The 23,219-nt window shown below is 31.0% G+C and overlaps 1 protein-coding gene across 11 annotated transcripts in view; it reads left to right on the forward strand.

The window, feature by feature from the left end:
- The window catches only part of sif (still life), a 238,008-nt gene that overhangs the window by 211,118 nt on the left and 3,671 nt on the right, over positions 1-23,219 (forward strand). For 8 of the 11 annotated variants that reach the window (XM_065502958.1, XM_065502964.1, XM_065502962.1 and 5 more), the window contains 8 exons: positions 113-221; positions 882-1,061; positions 3,396-3,533; positions 5,122-5,279; positions 5,351-5,716; positions 5,788-5,992; positions 6,050-6,275; positions 6,342-6,445. In XM_065502958.1, the coding sequence (XP_065359030.1) occupies positions 113-221; positions 882-1,061; positions 3,396-3,533; positions 5,122-5,279; positions 5,351-5,716; positions 5,788-5,992; positions 6,050-6,275; positions 6,342-6,445 (1,486 nt within the window). Of the gene's footprint in view, positions 1-112; positions 222-881; positions 1,062-3,395; positions 3,534-5,121; positions 5,280-5,350; positions 5,717-5,787; positions 5,993-6,049; positions 6,276-6,341; positions 7,391-7,435; positions 8,756-23,219 lie in introns of those variants that run through there. The other 3 variants (XM_065502968.1, XM_065502967.1, XM_065502960.1) reach the window with 2 other exon arrangements.

The raw sequence follows: 23,219 nt of genomic DNA on the forward strand, positions 1-23,219 counted from the left end.
ATAGTAAAAATAAATTCAATTCTTTTATATGGAAGTGTCAAATTATATGAAACAAAAATTTAATAATATTAGTTGTTTAACAATATTTTCTTTATTTATCTTTTTTTCATAGAATGTTCTATTTGCAATTGGTTCCGCATTTCTTTACTATGTAAATCATTTCAAACTCTATTCGTCGTTCTGTGCCAGTCATAGTAAAGCTCAAAAAGTTTTACATCCAAGTAAGTATTCATACGTTTACACATACTCACTCACTCACTCACACTTTTACACACACACATAAATTGACTTCCTATTGAAACTGTAGGTAATCAGATTTCATATCTGTTTAGATTTATTCTGAGAACAAAAAAAAAAAAAAAACAGGAAAAATAAAACCAAACAAAACAAAAAACATTAGAAGAAAGTTAGTTAAGTATTTTTTGCGTAAATGTTTCCTGTTATAAAAATACTAACACACTTACTTACTTACTTACTTACTTACTTACACACAAATACATACATATATATGTGTATGTATGTATGGATGTGTAAAAGTATGCATCCTTTTTACTTGAGTATGAGTAGGAAACAATAAGTTTTAGTTAAAAAGAAATATCTAACAAAATTGCTGCAAAATACACATATCCATCAATTTGTTTTCTAACAAAATAAAGAAAAATAAAAGTTGAAAAACAAATTTTAACAACATTGATTGCACTTTAAATCACTGCAAGCAGAAAAGTTCATACTCAATCTAAATATTAAAATAAATAAAAAAATATTTACTCTGATTTACACCTACACTTGTCTTACCGACATACATATATGTAGAATGATGTCAATAATGTACAGAGTGATTTAAATCTATTTTTTCTTATTTTTACAAAAAATTACTCAAGATGAGGGAAATCATGCACTGCAAGAGTTCCTAGCTGCTCGTAATCCCAAACAGCAGCACAGCTGTACTCTGGAATCGTATTTGATAAAACCCATACAACGTATACTCAAATATCCACTACTGCTGCAGCAATTGCGTAACCTAACAGATTCTCGTGCTGATGAACACTTGCACTTGTGCGGTAAGTGAATTTTAAAATTGAGTTATTTTAAATCTCGAAAATAACACAGTGATAAAAAAGGGATTGAAAAAAACATATGTTCTCATGTAGCAATTCTGTTATGTTGGAATCGATCGCTTCGTTTTAGTAAAATAAATGTATTTTTAAAGTTACAACTTCAAAACATCATAACTATATTCTTAAGAAACTAATTTTAAAATTAATTCTTTTGTTTGAAAGATATGAGGTTTACCTTTTAAACAAAAAAAGATCTGTAAAAATCGGTTGGAAAACTGCCTAGTAACGGTAATTTAAAGACAGGATGCTCCCTAACTAAATCAAAATACTGTCAGTTATACTAAAAAAAAAAATCGAAATACAAAAATTAGCATAACTCATTCACCCCTATCGTGAAAAATATGTGAAATTTATGTTCCCATGAAATATCCATTTCCCTCGAAGGGAAAATTGCTATCGTGATATTCCCCTAAACTTTTCATTCACAACAGTTGATTTTGTTCGTAGCAGCTGTTTATTGTTTACAAAATTTCATCTAAAAATTTCACAACATGGGAAATTTTTTCACATGAACAAAGTTTATGAACGAAAAATGGGAAATGGGAACATATTTCATGTGAAATAATGATTCGCGATAGGGGTGATTAATTATACCCTTCACATTCGAGAGAAGGCTATATATAAGTTTGTCATTCCGTTTGTAATTTCCACAATATAATTTTCCGAACCTATAACGTATATATATTCTGGATCCTTATAGACAGCGGAGTCTATTAAGCCATGTCCGTTTGTCTGTCTGTCTGTTGAAATCAACTTTTCGTAGCTCCCAAATAACTTACATGCACGGTTCATACATCAATATCTCCGGAATTCTCCCGATATCTAATGATAGATATTTCAAAGACCTTTACAACGACGTATATAAGACCATACATAGTAAGTTGGACCTACAATGGGTCAAAATCGGGAAAAATATTTTTAACCCGAATTTTTTTTTCACCAAAAGTTTTTTTCGCTAAATATGAAAAATCAATTTTGTTTACCTAAAAATATTTAAAATTTTTATTTTGAAGTATAATTCGGTGAAGGGTATAAAAGATTCGGCACAGCCGAATATAGCTCTCTTAAGCTACGTTTCCGCATACACCATAATCGGCACCGAAAACGAAATTCCATACATTTGCACCGAAAAAAAGTTCGTTTCAGAAATCGGCAACGAAAATTGGGAACGAAACGTCACCGATCAATAACGAAAAATTTGTCATTTGGGGCCGGAACGAAAACAACTTCAAGTAGGTTGTTTTCGGTGCTGTAGAAACGAAGTTATTTAAATTATTTTTTATTTCAAATTTAAAGAAAATCAAAATGAATAAAAAAAAAAATTTTCTTTATTGGAAGAGGAAAAAATAATAGATTTTGTCAAAAATAATGAAATTCTTTTTAATGTGCGACATACAAAATTAAAAAATAATTTCGTTTCTGTTTTATGCCGCAACGCACCCAACTGAAACGAAAACAATTCAGAAACGAGACGGGGACGAACACCACCGTTTTTCAGTTTCAGTTTTCGTTATCGGCGCCGATTACGGTGTATACGGCAACCCAGCTTTACTTGTTTTTTAATTGGTTTTTATTTTCTTACGTGTTTTGGAAAGCTTCAGTATGATTTTTCACTTATATAAGAAACAATATTTTACTGCCTAACGATCAAAGCGTGAATGGAACGCTTTAAGGCCGTAAAAGACCTTAACATAGTAATTTTCCAACCGATTTTCAAAAAGTATTTTCTGTTTGAAAGATTAAACAGATATCACAGATTACATAGTTACGAAACAAATGACAGTTCTCAAAAATGTAACATCGGGCCGTATTGTAATTTTGACGTTCTACAACAGAGATGTCCAAAGCTAAAACTGTATTTGTGTTGGTGAGCGAAAGAGAGATCCACTGGAAGAAAATGGGCTTCTCTGCTCTACAACCACTTTTCAATGGATATGATTTGTGGAGCGAGAGAAAAATACAAATTTCAATATATATTTGTCCCTCTTTCTATTGCCATATTACTGGAACCAGCTGATTCATATCTGTGTAATCTGTGACACATATGTTTTAAATAAAAGAAACTACTTTAAAATCAATTTCATATTTTAAAGTCGTAGTTTTAAAAATATGGTTATTTCCCTACATTTGTTAACAAACAAATTACTAAACGAAGTGATCAACAAAAACTACAATTCTATGGACTCCAATTCTATAGACTCTAATAAACCCGAATTTCTGTATGAGAAACCCTGCCTATTTTTGGTGTAGCATAGTGTAATCTTTGATTGTTTACAGAGGCCTTAAAGGGCATGGAGAAGGTGGCCGAACATATTAATGAAATGCAAAGAATACATGAGGAATATGGAGCCATTTTCGATCATTTATTCCGACAACATCAAAAGTCGTGCAAACAACCTATCGATCTGAGTCCAGGTGAGTTAATCATAAGAAAGTTTTGTATATAGAAAAAAATAAATGGAAATTAATTTGTAACTTCTCATGGCTATAGAATTCACCTCTTCTATTGAGGTTTAAGTTTTGAATTTATTGTCTACCTTATCTTTGCCACGCGTCAAGTTAATAGATTCAAAATCAACTATAGTTTTGGTTACTGCATTACCGACTACAACATTATCAAACATGGTAAAGCATGGCGAGCAGTATATTTTAAAGCCAAAAAAATTGTGTCTTCTTTCCAAGAATATATACGATTCACCAAAGCTTAATGGTTTGTGCGGGTCAGAAGTGATGATTTTGACACGGAAGACAAAGGCCAAACAAGTTTGAAGACCAAGAATTGGAGGCATTTCTCCATGATGATTGTTGTCAAATTAAACAAGAGCTTGCTAAATTATTGGGAGCTACTCAAGCAGCAATAGGCTTCATCAAAAAGCAATTAAATTGGGTAACATACAAATTAAGCCGATATACATTAAAAGACGATTTTCTATATCCGAAATAATGCTTAAAGCTATAAATTAAAATCATTTTTGCACCGAATCATTACTTGTGATTAAAAATGGGTCCATTACGATAAATCGAAGCGTAAGAGATCGTATGTGAAGCCCGGCCAACTAGCTCAATCATCACCAAAGTCAAAGGTAATTCTCTGGGTTATATCTGTTATGAGCTGCTGAAATCGAATGCAACTGATTCGTTTGAAGCGAGCATTGACCGAAAAATGCCCGACAACGCTCGGCCACATGTTGCAATACCAGTTAAAAATTATTTAGAAAGAAGTGGTTGCACGCAGAAAAAAAATATAATTGGGCATGGTTACTGTAACCATTTATATAGTGTTACAAGTTTTTTAACTATATTATAGTCACAGTAACCATTTACAGATTATGATAAGCCTTAAGCCGAGAGCAACATAATATGATAAGTCCTTCATCATATAAATGGTTGTCACAAACATATATATGTTTACTGTAACCATATATATGGTTGATACAATCATGTGAATCATAAATTAACCATATTATGGTTACCACAATCATGTAAATGGTTACTGTGACTATAATATAGTTAAAAAACTTATAACAATATTGAAATGATTACAGTAACCATGCCCAACTATATTTTTTCTCTGCGTGTGGGAAGTGTTGTCTCACCCGCTTTATAGTCCAGTCAGTGCCCGTCCAACTATTATTTGTTTCGATCGATGCAGAACGCTCTGGCTTATGCTTCACTTTGAAACAGAGTATCCGAAATTGTATTGATTCGTTCTTGGCCTCAAATGATGAACAATTCTTTTGGCTCGGAATCCATATGTTGCCAGAAAGATGGGAAAAGTTCATAGCTAACAATGGAGAATACTTTGAGCAAATTGATATTTTTCAAATGTTTCAAAATAAAAGCTACAAATTTTAAAAAATACCGCATGTATAAATGCATACATCCAATAGAGATATATTCTAATAGCTTACATTAAAATCGGACTATCCGTTTAGAAGTTACAGATTTATTTCCATTTTTTCGTTTTTAAATTCCCTCTTAATCAAACATAAAACTCTCACAGGTGATCTTCTGTATTATGGCGGAGTTGAGTGGTTAAATATTTCCGATTTTCTGGGCAAAATCAAAAAAGGCTTGGAACTTCATGCCATGTGTTTTGTCTTTAAATCAGCGGTTGTGTTCCTTTGTAAAGAGCGTCTTAGACAGAAGAAGAAACTGATGGTAGGTCACATTTTTGCCAGCTTTACTAAGCTACATATATCCTAATTCCGTAATTGTTTTCTTATCTACAGGGCGTTTCGAGTAAAACTACACCCAATGAAGTTGAAATTATACGCTATCAGGTTTTAATACCGGTAACGGAGGTGCAAGTGCGTGCTTCTTCGGCCAAAGACATGGATTCGCATTTCTTGTGGGAATTGATACATCTGCGTTCACAGTTACAGCGTCGCTCCGAAAAGGTCTACGTGCTATCGAATAGTACAGCCGATTTCCGTAATGCATTCCTAAAAACCATACGACAAATCATACGAGAGAGTGTTCGTAATATGTCTATTCCTATGAAGAATTTCGGTGGCAGCTCAGGATCAGTGTCCGGTATGTCATCGCAGGGTGGTTGTTCGGGTAGTTCACAAACACTAGAGCGACCAAAACAACAAGTATGCAAAACATTTCATTATTTGTATATCTTGAAGATTGAATTATTATGAATTATTAAATCCATTTCCAGATTACAATAATGCAGGGTTCCCAAACGTTGGGCAAGCCCAAGAAGAAGTCGGGCTCCCAACGCCACTCAGCTGGGAATATAGACTATGATAACATCTCCGGCAGTCAGGAAGCAGAAGATGTACCCTATCAGGAGCACCAGCATATGCACACATTACACACGTCTACTTTCCGTAGTCGTAGCAAAACCGTTGGTGATGCTTCCGGTAAGATTTCAATTTGAAAATTATTTTACATAGGTAAACGGTTTTTATAATTTACAGATGTTCTGGGTGCAACAGCTGATCCTCAGCAACACCACTATCAGCAGCAGCAACAGCAGCAGCAGCAACAACAACAACAACATCATCATCATCAACATCTACATCAACAGAGTGATATTGAACGTATAGATCCCGGTACTAAATCCGAAGGCGAAGAGGAATTCCAACAGGGAACTATTAAAACAAAAGCCTCACTGGGGCGAACGCCCAATCATTTAACATTAAGGTGGGTAACAATTCATTAATTTCTGTATCTTGCGATAACTTTAACGAATTTACTCTCCCATTTTAGCACGACTTCAACGCTTTCCGTTGGCAGTACCGGTAGTCAGGCACGTTTGATTCAATCATCACATCCGCCATCAACGTATCAACCAGTTCTTATGAAAGACTTAGGTAAGAGTAGCTCTAATACACATGATTATAAATCACAACAAGATGAAAATGCATGCCAAGAAACCGCTGTTGCCAGTGATGATGATGAGCTGACTTTAGAGTCAGATCTGCAGGCAGCCACAACTGCTGCAGCCTTAAATTTAAGTTTAGGAAGTAGTGGTAGTCTCTTCACTAGCACCAGCTTAAGTGGTGGTAGTGGGGCTTCCAGAATGGAACACGACAGTGATTCCCATTCTGGCCGTAACTTGCATGCATCCAAAAATAATAATAACAATAATAATAATAACAACAATAGTAATAATATTAATACAAATACAAATAGATTTTCTCCTCGACAATCGCCCAAACAAGATATAGAAGTAATTGAAATATTTAAGAGTGAAATTGATAAAATAACTGCTGCTGCCCAGCAGGTGTCGGTTGTACACATTTCCTCCAAAGAGTCTTCCAGAAAAACATCTAGCCGCCAACAACAACACACTGCTGCTGTTGGCGACACAGCCAACAACACTGTCGAACATACACAATACATGGACAAACATTTGAGTGAGCTAGAACAGGAACATTTGACTGAAACGACCTGTGACATTGAGGCCTACATGGCCAATTTGAAAGAGACCTCGGCAGAAACGTCTGACTTGAACATGGACGCTGGAGATCAGCAACAAAACGACTCTAGTCTTTCCCCAGAACCGCAGACTGTAGTTGAGAATACCCAACAAACGGTAATTGCTGATATCGAATCACCACCTCGACCCTCTATAGAGTCCGATAGTACAGGCACCACAACCGGTACTTCAGAGAAATCTGAAGATGAATCCGAAGACTGCGTTACTGCTGCTACTGTCGCTTCTGCTGCGCATGTCATAATCGACAAAAAGGTCGACAAGGTATTCAAATCAAAGTCATCCGACAAAATATCGAAGCCAACTAAGCCCATTAGTAGTGGTAGTAATGGCAGCAGTAGCACAAGCTCGGCCAGCTCCAAAGCCAAACCGACCAAATCACCGCGTCAAAGTATTTATGTTTCTCCAGATCGCTCGAAATCTCAGGGAAGCTCGCCGGTACGTATTATTAAAATAAAATCACCTCGCACTAGTTTAAGCGATCAGGGTAAGCGTTTAAGCGTCAGCTCAAGTCGCGATTCCTCCCACGATCGTCTGTCGGCAGGCCGTCGTACACCAAGTCCCAGACGATCCTCGGATGGCACTGGCATTTTAAAGCGTTCAGCCAGTCCTTCCGGTGGTATACTGAAAAGACCTGCCAGTCCATCGAAAGCCAAAAGTCCCGATCGCAGTTGTTTGAAAAAACTCACTCCCTCTCACGACTGCAGTCTTGAATCACTGTCACCTCATTTATCACCTCGCAATAGCATCGAGTATTTGTCGCCAGACCGCTCAGGATGCAAAATGTGTCAGCATTCACCACGCAATAGTTTTGACAGCCGCAGTTCGGAACCAAACCTCGACTTGCCACGCTCTGCACTCAAATCGCCTCGCGGTAGTTTCGAATCCCGTTCCCCTGACCGCAATTTAGGCGGATCACGCAAACGCAGCGCCTCGGCACATGCCCACATTGATAATGGCGATGCCAGCAACAAAGGCAAAGAAGCCTACTATCAATACTATCCCATATATGACAATCGCACCTGCAGCGATCATTATGTTTCCGTCAGACGTGACAGTGCCACTCCTCGACCTGAAACCACTACTAGACGTGTTAGCAAATCTTTAGAGCGGTCTTTGTCCCGTGACAGTACCACAAGTAGTTCGTATCGCTATGGTGTTTCTCCCGAACATATATACACCATAAATACATCCGATTCCTCGGGTCCCATACGTTCCCAGTCAGCCGAAAATGCATTTGCCAGTTATAGACATGAGGCGGCGGCGGCAGCAGCAGCAGCTGCAGCAGCCGCTGCTGCAAACACTGATCAATATTACCATCAATATGGCCCACAAACAAATGTCACCTCAGCCCCCTACACCATTTATCATGAACCACAATGTCCTCATGACCGTCCCTATCAGTTGAGCTCTTCGGCGCCCGAACACACAACATGCATGGATTGTCTGTACCAAAAGAGACCCTCCTAGCATAGGGCGCGCGTGCGACAGAGTCGTACGCGCAAAAAAGTACCACGCGGCGCAGTGGTAATGGCATCTTATGCTGCCGAACCCTGCGACAGCCAAATGTTCGATTCCCAAACGACTATAGTCCAAAGGCCTAACGAGTCAGGTGGTTGTGTAGATTGTCATGATTTCTATGAAATACATGTTTAAATTATAACAAAAATATTTTACAAAACAATAACAAAAACAAGCAAAATATTAAAAATTTAAAATAACAACTTCCAAAACAAATACGTACGTTAGTTTCAATAAAAAACAAAAAACAATATTGATAATAAATTTAAATATCCATTAAATATTAGATACAACAAAAAAACAAATATATAGAACACAACTAGATCATTTCATTTAATTACACTAAATAAATAAATACATTTATACAATTAATTCATACTTTCTTTCTTACTTTGAAACATTTGAGATGATGACAAAATTAAATTCAAATTAATTGAGATTTCAAAGCTGAAATTTTAATTAAAAGTTTTAAATTGTTTTGACACATGAATTTTGATAAGATCAATGATCATAATAACTATAATGATTCGAATTACTTAATAAAAAATAATTTTGTTATAGATAGGAAACACGTTCCAAATTTGTAGAAACTTGGTACATAGACATACAATCTTTATGGCCATACAAAATCAAAAATTTAAATAAATTCTCTTTAGTTTCTCTTTTATCGAGGTTCAGAATTCAAATTGTATATAAGAATTGGTCTCATTGTAATGCTTATGTTGAATCCAAGTTTTAATATTTTTTCCTAAAAATCCTTTTCTTTTGTATACACGATATTTATCCAACAAATTGCCCTTGAACAAAAGGTATCTCAAAAAAGATATCATCCATTTTCTAAAGATTTTCCTCAATTATAAGCCACTGTATAGTATCCAAAATTCAGGGTGGGGCCATGGCGGTATCTCGAGATAATAATCATTTAAATTTTCTGAGTATATCACACCCTTTACCGAAGAAAAAACTATACAAAAATATGAATAATATTCTTTAATCTTCTCTACGGAGCCTTCATCGGGTTTGGCTCCACACAAGTATTCTTGCAAGAGGGTTGGTTTTGCTGTTTTACAATATATTTTTCTTCCTTTACCAATGACACTACCAAGTCCCTGTTATATCGGTAAGAAAATAGTTATATATAGTCTCGGCGTTTCGCTGGGTCATGTATAGGAATCGAGATATATCGATTTGAAGTTAGTAAGTATCGTATATTGTGATGTTCGGCAAGTTGTTAAGATCAACGCCGGCTACAACATTGTCAATAAAGGAATGCGATATTTTTGGTTTTCCTTGAATGGCACCATTAAAAATCTGTTTTTCATATTTTTTTTCCTATGTTATCTAACAAAACTCAATTAAAATCACCATCGAAGTGTTCAATTAAAAGTACCTGACCCCCCATTCGTTTCTTTGCTGTTTTCACTTTCTTGCGTGATGGTGAGCCTTCTTGTTTGGAGTCTGTGTCAGATGAGGATCTGCCTTCATCTGGAAAAAAATCAAAGGTTTTCAATTAACATCAATTTTGTAAGGAGGAGTAGGAAACTCCCACTGTATCTTCTTCATCTTCTGTCGGAATCGTACGTTTTTTGCGACCACCAACAAATTTCAGCCATGACTTTCTTCACTGCCCTCCACCCAAGGTAATCATAATCGACTAAAGCGTCTTTATATTTCGTTGATTTCATGAGCATCGGTCCTATTCAGAACACCCTTAAATCTTGCTTCGCTGATTCTTCCATCGCTTTTACATCTTGATGGAAATGTTCTTCTAGTTCTTCGCTATATGATCCAAGATTTTCAGAAAACTTGTCAAAAATGACTGTGCAGATGGTGTATTTTTATTGGATCCAAGATTTTTAAATCTTAACGGCTACAAAGATTTGTGTTATTTGTGTGTCATCAAAAATACCAGCTTTTAGTTTTTCTGTACTCAAACCTAAAAACTTTCTTGATAATGGACCAAAATTCAAAAATTGAGGATATGAATTTCGAGATATTCTTCTTCAAATGTACATAATCATAATCAGCCCAATTATGAATAAAAAATTTCCTGGGAGTTTTTTCCCATTGAATTTGAATAGGAAAAATGAGAAATGGGAAAAACTACTGTGAGTTTTTATTCATAATTGAGCTGAATATTTATATTCTCTCTCTGATACAATTTTTTTATACCCTTCACCACGAGTATCAACTTTCCGTTGCCCCCAAATAACTTACATACATGATTATACATCAATAGAACCGGTTCGTTTGTTATTTAAAATCGTGAAAATCTGCCCACAAATGGCTGAGATACCTCGATTTTAACCTATTTTTTATCTATGTATATCCAGTATGTATATCTGGATTACTAAGTCATTAGTATAGACTATATGGATATCTAATGATAGATATTTCAAAGTCCTTTGCAACAGCGTATATAACTCCACAGTAAATCGGACCTACACTGGGTCAAAATCGGGAAAAATATTTTTAAAACCGAATTTGTTTTTCCCAAAAAAAAAAAATTTATGTCAGAAAATTCACTAATAAATTAAAAAAAAATTAAAACAATTTTTTGACATAAAAATTGTTTCACTAAAAATTAAAAAATAAAATATATAATAAATTTTGTTTACCTAAAAATATTTAAAATTTTTACTTTTAAAGTATAGTTTGGTGAAGGCTATATAAAATTCGACACAACCGAATATAGCTCTCTTAATTGTTAATTCTGCAATGGCTCATATTTAGATAAAATCTTTGGAAAATGGTATTTTTGGGATATTCTTAGTTCAAGGACGATTGTTCATGCTATAAAAATTTTACTTTAGTTATTTGGCCCGCATCTTTAAAAAAAAAATATGACCTTTAAACCTTCATATAAAATAAAGCGAATTTCAAAATTCTAAAGAACTAAAAATTTTGTATGGCCAAAAAAAACAAATTTGTTTGATCGAAATTGTTCGTGTCTGAAGCACAGTTTCCAATTTGTTTTTCTTTTAATAATTTTAACGACTTTCGATCACATTCGTATTGTTTATATCGGTATATACACAGGGCATTCGGCCCCTGGTGGCAATGAGTGTCGACCACTGATATGTCACAAAATTTAGCTTGTTTCTACAGACTTTCCTTGATGATTTGGAAACTACATCATCTTAAAATGAAAATTTCATTTTATAATAAAACGACTTAACTCAAAAATTCATATAAATCAAAATCAAATAAAATAAACAAAAGAATTGAAGATTTCAAATAAATCAGGAATTTTTATTTTTAATTGACGGACATGTAAGTTTTTTTTTAAACAAATCAAAACATTTAATAAGTAAATAATAATAAAAATAAATCCAAATAAAATAAAATCTCCATATACAATGTTAAAAAACCGCATTAATCAAATTAAACGTAATAGAAATAAAATTTAACTGTAATAACGAAATTAAACCTTTATTGACTCAGTGTTGAAAATTTTGATGTACCTCAAATCAAAAGTAAAACAGAAATAAATCAAACAATTTGAATCAATGTTAACATAAAATTAATAAATAAACAAAAATACACATCCATACATACATATATCTAAATGTAGAACTTAAAATGTTTAATATAAAAAAAATCAAAATAAAATAAATCAAATCAAATTACTACTTAGAACACTAATCAAACATCAAAAAACAATACAAAACAAAATCAAACAAATATTGAACTTGAAATATCTAAGGAAATTGTATACTATACACAGAAAGTTACATACATAATTACATACAATACATACATACTTGTATTTACATTTATATTTAGGCAAAATTCATGGCTCCTCTTCCAATAATTATCAAATCAAATAAATCAATAAATATTTACATCTGTACATGTATGTATTTGCTTTAATGCGAATCAAATTACAAATAAAACATATAAAATAATTGAAATGAAAATAGATAAATTTAAAATATAAAATGGCTTAGCAGCAATAAAATCAAAATTACTTGTAAATCGAATATTGAAAATGTTGATGGCAAGTAACTAACAAGAGCAACTTTCAAATTTTGCAAATAAAACAAAAATAAATAATAAAAGAAACATACAATACATACATGCAGCATAAACAAATAAATAAATAGAAATTATAATCAAAATATTAAATAAATAAAATACAGACACACACTTACACACCCAAAACATACATAAATAAATAATAACTAAATATAAAAGTATACGTCAGATTTTAAAAATTAATCAATAAATAAATACTTGGATATGGATGAATGTGTCACTATACCTACATACATACATACATATTTGTTTATACATAAAATAGTACTAATTAATTCAAATGAAAATTCATTGACATTTAAAAATACACACATCCTCACACACACACTTGCATACATTTGAATGATTTATCGTTATAAAGAAATATCAACGTATCTAATATCATGCGAAATATATTGGCTTATTTTCAACACTTTACAATTATTATTAATGCCTAGTTTCCGGAATTAGTCCCAGAAGATCTTCAGCCTTTCCTTAAGATAAATTCCCCATTATAACTGCATGTGGATGAACTAACTCATTCTCACGATTGCTGCACGCAGAGAAAAAATACAATTGGACATGGTTACTGTAACCATTTAAATAGTGTTACAAGATTTTTAACAATATTATAGTCACAGTAACTATTTACATGATTATGGTAACCATAATATGGTTAATTTATGATTCACATGATTGTATCAACCATATATATAGTTACAGTAAACAAATATATGTTTGTGGCAATCATATTTATGATGAATAATTTTAACATAATATGTTGTTCTCAGATTATGATAAGCCTTAAACCGAGATCATATGAATGGTTGTCACAAACATATATTTGTTTACTTTTACACACACAGAAAAAACTATTTCTTAAACCGTTTCAATTCAAATATTTGTCACATATTGAACTGGTTTCAATTATTTCATAATTAAATCAAGTATTCATTTGATCAAAAACCAAATTTCTTGATATTTTCTATTGAATTTTGAGTTTTGAATTTGATTATTTTGACAATTGAATATACAATTTTCGTTATTGGTTGAATTTCAAATACAAAAATTATTGAATAGATAATTTTCGTAATTGAAAACACATTTTTGTTATTTTTTGTGTTTCAATTACGAAAATTATCTATTCAATAATTTTTGTATTTGAAATTCAACCAATAACGAAAATTGTATATTCAATTGTCAAAATAATCAAATTCAAAACTCAAAATTCAATAGAAAATATCAAGAAATTTTGTTTTTGAGCAAATGAATACTTGATTTAATTAAGAAATAATTGAAACCAGTTCAATATGGGAGAAATGTTTGAATTGAAATATAATTTTTTTTCTGTGCAGGACAAGTTTACTTGAAGCAAGTCTCTTCGATTCCCTTTTAAACTTGCTCGTCTGTTTACACACAGCAAGTCTGTATTGAACAACGACACGATTGCGTTTGTGGTCGATTGTTTTCTCATACCCAAGTGATCATTCAAAAAAGAAACATCTGAGCCATGTGAGATGCACAATATCACAATATCAATCTTCATTCGGCTCACACCACATCGTGAATTTTTTCAATTGTTTCGGGTATAAAGACCTCAGCTGGGCGTCCACTTTTTTAGCATTGAAATTGATGGTGCAGAGTTCCCCTAGTATTTATTAAGCTTAGCCTTGGTTTGAGTCATAATTTTTTTCCTCAAACAATAATGCTTAATGAGCACACGAAATTCACTTGTTTCCATTTTCTCTTCAATTACTGACAGAAACTAAATGACGCAGCTTGTACAAATTTCGACCGGGATCAACTGACAGACAGAAGCAGTGTTGCCCTTTAAGTTAAGAAGTGGCCTGGGGAATTTTTAATAACTTTACAATTTTTTAAGCAATTTTTATATCTCATTAGAACGATAATTATGTACAAATAGCGAATATTCTACATTAAAATGCAAATTTCAGAACCGTTAGGCCACCAGTTAACGTTTTCCTATCATTCTAATATTTTACAGAACATGTTTCTACAATCCATAGAATAATTGTTGAAAAAAATAGAAATCCAGAACACACCACCATATGTTAGCAATGTTGTTTGAAAGGCATCACAATAGTGAACATATTGACAACAGAGTAGAGAATCCAAAGTCAATTTAAGGTCTGGTAACCGGTCCACATTACTTCTCATATCCTCGACACAAGCTAATATCAAACCAGACTAATACTGATTGAAGATGTTTCCAAAACTTTTTCCACAAAAAAGATTATTTAGTTTTAAAAATAAACTCCAATTAGCGATACATATGTATGATATTCCATTATTTCAACAGATATTTTCTCTCAAAATTAAAGCTACTTTGAACTTTCAACTTTAAATCAATCAAACCACTGTAACATACTACGATATATTCTGACTCATATATTTGTTTATATCTAACAGATGTGAACTCCGTTTTTGCACAGTTGTTTGGGAATTTCGAATAATTATTTATATTTAAATGTTTTTGAATATCATCGATTTTTTAAATTTTAAATTACATTTTTATATTATTACTTTATATGGAAATTGGCTATATCATACCAGTGATGAGTAAAGTAGCTAGTCCTTAAATAACAATTACTGCAGCAAAACACTAAATGACAGTTGACAGTTGAGTTCTAGATAACTTAATGACATTAAAATTACAATTTACTTCATGCAAGATTATCTGGAAGAACATTTTTCTATTTGACTGGCTCTGGTCTAAGGCTTATAAAGAATGCTGAAAACTTCACAGTACAAAATGTTCTCCCGAGACCTCCGGATGATTTTAAAGAGTAGATCATGTGTATAAGAAACTATATCACTTTTCTCAATAATAAATTTTGTCTAATATTCTTTTAAAAAGTTCGAATGTATTAATTGTTAATTCAGTTTTCAAAATCAAATTAAATATATTCTCTTAACAATTCCATTAAAGCATTTAGTAAGAATTATTTCTCCACGTATTGAGCTCATTCCTTTAAGAATTCATTATTTATAGTATTAATTCATTATTGAATTATTCAAGTTTTCTTGCATTCAAATCCATTACAAAATAGCTTAATAGTGGGTGTATGACTTAAAAACTGTTAGCTATGGCTTTTCTACCATCGTTCTGGCAACATAAGTATTCTGAGACAGAAGAACTGTTCACCTTTTGACGCCAAGATCGAATCAAGCCAATATCTGATAATCTGTTCCAAAGTGAACCGTATCCCAAAGAGAGTGCACTCTGCTTTTCCCTGCAATTTCCCTGCTTTTGGTTGAAACCTTCTGCTCGTAAACGTTTTGAAATTGCCCATTGTTGAGTTTTACAACAATCTTCATGGAATAATGACTCCAATTCTTGGTCTTCAAACTTTTTTTGACTGGCCTGGGCGATCTTTGTCTTCCGTGTCAAAATTAACCGTACAAATCATCTCTCGCATAGGGAAGCCGATGGAACACATTCACCATAAGCTTCTGTGAGCAATCGGTGTATTACAGCGACACTTTTTAAAATTAAAGCAAAACTTCCCGCATATGACGCTTTGACATTTTCGATGCAAAAAAAAAAGTTTGTTATTTACACTATAATGTTCAATAACTAAGTGAAAATAACTTACAGATATGTACTCTTCAAAATGACATATAAGTTATTAAAAATGAAAACCGCGTTCATGAGATACGCCATTTACACCCAATATGTTGAATGATTAAAATTTCCTTCAATTTAAATATATTACAAAAAGCCAATTTTTTTCAATTCATTTTTGTAAATATTTAAAAACAAATTGAAGGAAGAAAAAATATTTTAAATCAATTTACATTTGATTTTCATTAACAAATGTTCAGTCATTCAAGGGTTGAGTGAATTCTGTTATAAATTCGATTTTTGGATTAAATTTATGGAATGAATGGCATTTTCCAATTCCTACTTAAGATTTTAGTGGATTAAGCTGAAATTGAGTAAATTAATTCGAAACTCTAACTGTTACTACATCTCGTACTGCGACACTTTATAGACCTTTCGTACTCATTATTAACCCTCTAACCGGCCAATTTTATTTCGAGGTAAAATAATATACCGGGTTATTGTTTGAAAAAAAAAGAAATATGTACGTTGGAATAAAAACAAACAAAAGACAAGTGCACGTTCTTGTTTATCACAATAAGTAAATTGTTTGTCTCTTTACATATATTTGCCGTTATAACGGGAAAAATAATCAAATAAAGCAGCATTACATACATTTAACATACCCGCCTAAAGGCAGCCTTGCCGGTTAGAGGGTTAAGATCATTATTTAACTGAGATTCATTAATAAGTTAACAGGCATTGACTACTATATTTTCCAACACAAAGAAAAGTTTAATATCATTTAAACATCAAATTTAATGGATTTTAAAATTAATTTATTTTATATAACGTAGCAAATTGCTTCTACTTTGGGGGCATAAATTGAAAATAAGTACTGCCAAATAAGTTTATAAATTATCTAGACGTTTGGGTGAATTTAGAGGAGAAAATTTATTTAAACAGAAATAGAGTAATAAACATTTAATATTATATTACCTACTACTACTTATTTATTTTATCTGTTTTAATTATTTGTATGTATTTTATGGGTTTTGTTAATTATGTTTTTTTTTTTTAATTTGAATACCATTGCATTTAATTAATGTTTATTAAGTATACATCAATATATATAAACTTATTAATGCAGACATACAAATATTTACATAAATACATTAATATAATGAAATGTATACATCAATACTACAATAAAATACATTTACAATTAAAATTTTATTGAAGATAGACAATTGTTGTTGAAATAAAAATAAAAAAAAGTTTAAGGAGAAAAAAAGTTAAAAATCCACTAAGTTTGTGATATTTGTTTGTGATTATTTGTTAATAGTTTAAATTAAAGAATGGAAGAAACAAAATGGATATATTTAAAAGATCCGTGCGAATTGAAATAATTTCAAATTCGTAGTAAAAGGAATTCATAAGACACGTATCAGCAATGGAAAACGCAATGTTGTTTATTTATTTATTAAATAAAACCAACATTTATTGTTAAAATTATTAATTAATGTTAAATACATAAGTAAATACATTAATACATACAGATGTATGTATATAGAGCTATGTATACTATAAGTATATACAATGTGTACGTATGTTAACAAATATATCAGTTTTTATTTTAATTTAAATTTAAAATCTTAGGATTAAATTATTTACATATGTGTACTATACACTTACTTGCAAAACTTTCTTAATCTAACTTTGAAAAATTTTGCATTAACAAAACAAACAGCAAATGATTGAAATATAATTTCGTACAATTTATTATTAAAATGTAGTTGGTTGGCATCGCTTGAGCAAAGATTTGTTTTTTTCCGAGTTAATTATTTAAAAACAAACAAACAAAAATAACAAAGAAAATTAATTAATTGAATACAAAATGAAATACAAAATGCACAATTAAATTTTTAGTTTATTTTTACAATTGAAATGAGCATTTATTTATTTGTTTACTTACTTAATAAAATATTATTATTATTATTATTGCTGTTGTTATTAATTTATGTTTCTTTGTTTAATATTTATATATTTACAATATATTTAACAAAAACAGAAGAAAATTTGGTTTGATTTTGTTTGTTTTAAATAGTGTGTGGTTTTTGTTTTGTGTTTTAATAAATATTTACAACAATAAACTCATAAAATAAAGTAAATAGTTGATATTCTTAAAACTACCTGTACTAAACTACTAATGAATACTACTACTACTACTGCTACTAAATACTAAAACTACTACTAAAAATAACACCACTTGCAAGCTGCAAAAACCAAATAAAAAATAATTAATAATAAACCAATTAATTACCTTTAAATAAATTTATTATGTCTTATGGTTAACACACCCTGTAAGCAAAAAAAGTTTTAAACCAAATTTACAACAAATTTTTTAATAATAATTTGAAATGAGGAACAAATTATTGATATAATTAACACCGCCTGATAATTATGTTTTTTTTATTATTATTATTATCTCTCTATCTCTCTCTCAATTTATTTATTTATTTCAACACGATCAATTCACCTCCTTTTCCCACCCCACCCTTTGCTTAATCCATTTAAAATTGATGTTGTTGTTTTATCCAAAAAAATAAAAAATAAATAATAACAAAGAAATCAAGTATCTCTCTCTCTGTCTCTCTTTAAATAGATTTATTTGCATTTCAATTTAAATTTGTTCGTTTATATCTACTATGTTCCGTAACCGATCTATTACTATTTATATTATCTATTTATTATTACATAATTACTAAAAGAAAACATCTAACTAATTGCCTAACTATGCTAACAAACATTTTACATACATATCTACACATATTTTAACATTACATATTATTATTATTATTGTCAAAATTTATTCTTAATCATTTTATTTAAATATAAACAAATATTGGTCATCATACTTATAAATATAGTTAGTTACATACATAATCGTACACTAACTAACAACTTTTTCATATATTTAATAAAAATTCATTAAATATTATTGTTTAATTAATATCTTAATTGACTTAATGTCAATTTGTCATTGAAATCATTTTAAAACCAGCTTTCTGCTAAATGATATTTCATTGGAACATATTTGTATTCAAATAATGGATGTTGCCATTTAGTAATTTTAGTGGATTTCAATTACAATGTGGTCCTATTTCCAATAATACTGATATGATATTCTTATACATTAACAGCCATTCAGAATTCTGATCGAGTCAAAACATATCCAGTTTTTTCTGTTCTTTTTTTAAAAAAAATCAAGAAAATTTAAAATTTTTCAATTCCGAATAATAAACATCGTATGTGACAACGTTACGTTACTGAGAGACAAAAAACCTATGTAAGTCTTTCAACAACAAAATACATGGAAAAAAGTTTATTTTGTTATTGTGTCAGACATAACATTTGGGAGAGAGTTATTACCCAGAAGTTAAGCAATTAGTCAATGTATCCCTTAAAGACAGTAATTGTCACAAATGTCTTATCTCTTAGCTGACTCCATTTTATATATTTTGGCCATTTGACACATGTGTGCACTTTATAGTGCAGTAAGAAGACAATTGGTTACTTTATGCATCCCAAGTAATCTAGAGTGAAGACAATTGCCACTTAAGTGTCTCTAAGTAATCTAGAGTGTAGTCACTTTAAACGTTTTGTGAGTAATTCGTACAAACTGGTTGTTTACAAATTGTGTTAATATAATTCTCATACAGTTTATTTTTAGTTTTGCTTAAGTATATTGATATCCCAACATAGCATGAAGTCAATAGTCACTTTTGTGTCTCTTAGTACCCTATGGTGAAGTCACTTCAAACTTTTTTTTGTACTGCACTTTAATTTACCCACCAGAAAGAAGCTTTGACTACTTTCGATCAGCTATCCGATAGTCAACTTGTAATCAAAAGGGTCAATTGACCCCCTGCTTAGGACATGCACGTGTTAAAATAACTAGTCAAGTAACCAGTTACAAAGCTAGCAAGGTAACTGACGCCTTGTAACCAGTATGTGAATCCAATGCGTTGCCTACTTTATACCAGCTATTAGACAGTCCCATTGTAATCAAAAAGAGACAATTGACCCCCTGCCTAGGACATACCCGTGTTAGAATGACTAGTTACGTGGCTATTGAAGTAACTAGATTCAGTAAATCTATGCAGCTTTCATTTATGTGATAAAATGTTACCCTTTATCTGCCCTCTATTTCGAAAAGTAACCTCGTGAACTTTCTAGTGTAACTTTTCATCTAGAAGATTGTGATATATTAATCCATGGGAATGGCCTCTCCTGTTTGTGAACAGGTTATTTCACTGGTCCCCTGTTCGGTATAAGCATCTCAAAGTTCATGTGCAATACCAAAACCGATCGAATATACAAGTCAAATATTTTTAGAATACTGGCATTAATGCCGGCTATCCCCATCTACCTATCTACCAGAAAAAACTAATTTAAAATACTGTAATGAGAAATTCTACCCCAAAATATTAAATTTTCAGAATTACTTATCTCCATGAGGATTATTTAAAAAGCCACTTGTTATTATACCCTTCACCATGAGGATGTTTATAAGTATGCCAATATATCCGATATAGACCCGGTTCGGTTGATATTTAAAATTGAGAAAATCGGCCCCCAAATGGCTGAGATATAAAGAAAAACCAGAACAACATCGAATGTTTACCTATTTATACATAGTGGGGAGGGTATAATGCGTTTGTGCAGATGTTTGTAACGCCCAAAAATATTACTCTAACACCCACCTTAAAGTATACCAATCGACTTAGAATCACTTTCTGAGTCGATAAAACGATGTCCGTCCGTCCGTCCGTCTGTCTGGCTGGCTGGTTGGCTGTCCAATTAGATATTTCGGTCAAATTTGGTACATATTATTTTTTCGGCCCAAGGACCTAGCCCCCATACAAATGTCCTTCCGAAATTGGACTTTATCGGTCATAAATGTTTAATTTATAAATGTATCTCCACAAATTCCGCTCCAAATAAGTTTTATATATACAAAATTCATTTCACCAAATTTTGTTACGATCGGTCCATAATTAGTCATAGTTCCCATATAGACCCGCTTCCGAAAATCACTTTAACGTGCATAAATCGCTAACAAATTTTGGAATACACACAAAATTCAACATAATTAACTTTAATATAGACATAAATCACACGACCTAATTTCATGGTGATCGGTCCATAATTGGTCATAGCTCCCATATAAGGCCCACTTCCGAAAATCACTCAAAAATATAAATTATTGAAATTTTAAAAGAAAAATGTTTTGCTCTTTTACTTAGTGTAGGGTTTTTATCTATATCTGGATTATTAAGTCATTAATATAGACAATAGGACATCTAATGATCGATTTTTCAAAGACCTTTGCAACGATGTATATAACGCCAAAGCAATGGGTCAAAATCAGGAAAAATTAATTTTGAATCCGGTTTTTTTTACAAAAAAAATCAGTTTGTCACAAAATTGTTTTCACCAAAAAAAAATTGAAAAAAAAACGGTTTTAAAAAATTAAAAAAAATATTAAAATTTTTTTTTTTAAAAATTTATTAAAAAAAAATTAACAAATTTTTTTTTAATTTTCGAAAAAATTTTGCTTACCTAAAAATATTTAAAAATTGTATTTTAAAGTATAATAAAGGGTATATAAAATTCGGCACAGCCGAATATAGCGCTTTTACTTGTTTTTTGAGAAATCTGAAAATTTTTCGGAACGGCAATCGGAATAAAAAAGGCACTACCATTTTACATATACTAACTAGGGTTTCTAATTTCCCGGACTTTTTCCACTTCCGGCTAAAATTAAAAAATCTGTTCAATTTCCAAAATATGAATATCCTTAGAAGTTTTAATATTAAGCTTTTTAATAATTCATTTCCACAACAAAACCGAAATGATTTGATATAAAAAAGGAAAAAAAGAAAAATGTAAAATAAATATTGCTTTATAACCAATCTTTGGATTGACAACGAATCAGTTTTATCTGTGCAGAAATAATACTGTAACTTTAAAAAGAAACCTTATGATGAAATTCCCGAAATTTCCCGACAAAAATAATCTGGGAATTTCTAACAAAAATATTCCGGGGTATCCCCTTTATATGGATTTATTACAAGAAAATATCATAGAATCTCCAATAATTATAATCAAGCAGGGTAGTAAAATTTACAATTAAGTAGTTTTGCTTTGGAGAGCTATTTCATTAACCCTTCAACTGTCATTAGAAATGTTTAAAAATGTGGAGCGGAGCATATTTTAGCAAGGATCACATTAATTTTATAATCATTTATGCCATTACTCATTATTCATTACATTCAACAAAATTTTTGGAATTTATTTGGTTTTTTTCTCCATTATTTTTATAACACTTCTTCACTTCAAACAGAATTATGAAAATGTTGGCATAACGTTGTAAAATTAACGATGTTACAAATATAAAAAAAAAGAATGTGTTAACAAACAACACCACTTGATATTTAAACGTAAATAGTTAAGAGAATTAAAACAAAACGGTTTCAATATTTAAATAATTACATATATTAAAAAAGAATACAGGAATTTTTTGTAATCAAAAATGAAAAAACAAACAAAAATAAATAAATAAATAAAAAACGAAACAAGCGATGTCAACATTTTATTCATAATCCAAATCAGTTTATGGTTTCAAGTTATAATTTTATTCAAAAAACAATGAAATGAAATTAAATTAAATGCTAAATATTGAAATATTTAGTATAAAAGAAAAGCATGTTAAATGAAATTTTTAATATTTAGAAATACATACTACATACTTACATAATTATTTATTTATTCACTTATTTATTTATGTAATACATAATTATTATTTCAAATCATATTTTTCATTATATTACAAAATTTTTATTCGTATTTTTGAAAAAAACTTGAGTAATTGTTTTCTACTACTTCATGTTTAATTTATTTAATTTAAAACAAAAATTAAATTAAAAACAATTGGCCTATAAATTGAATTTAGTTTTTCAAACAAGATCATTTACACTTT

Source organism: Calliphora vicina, chromosome 3, assembly GCF_958450345.1.
Source record: "Calliphora vicina chromosome 3, idCalVici1.1, whole genome shotgun sequence".
Lineage (NCBI taxonomy): Eukaryota > Metazoa > Arthropoda > Insecta > Diptera > Calliphoridae > Calliphora > Calliphora vicina.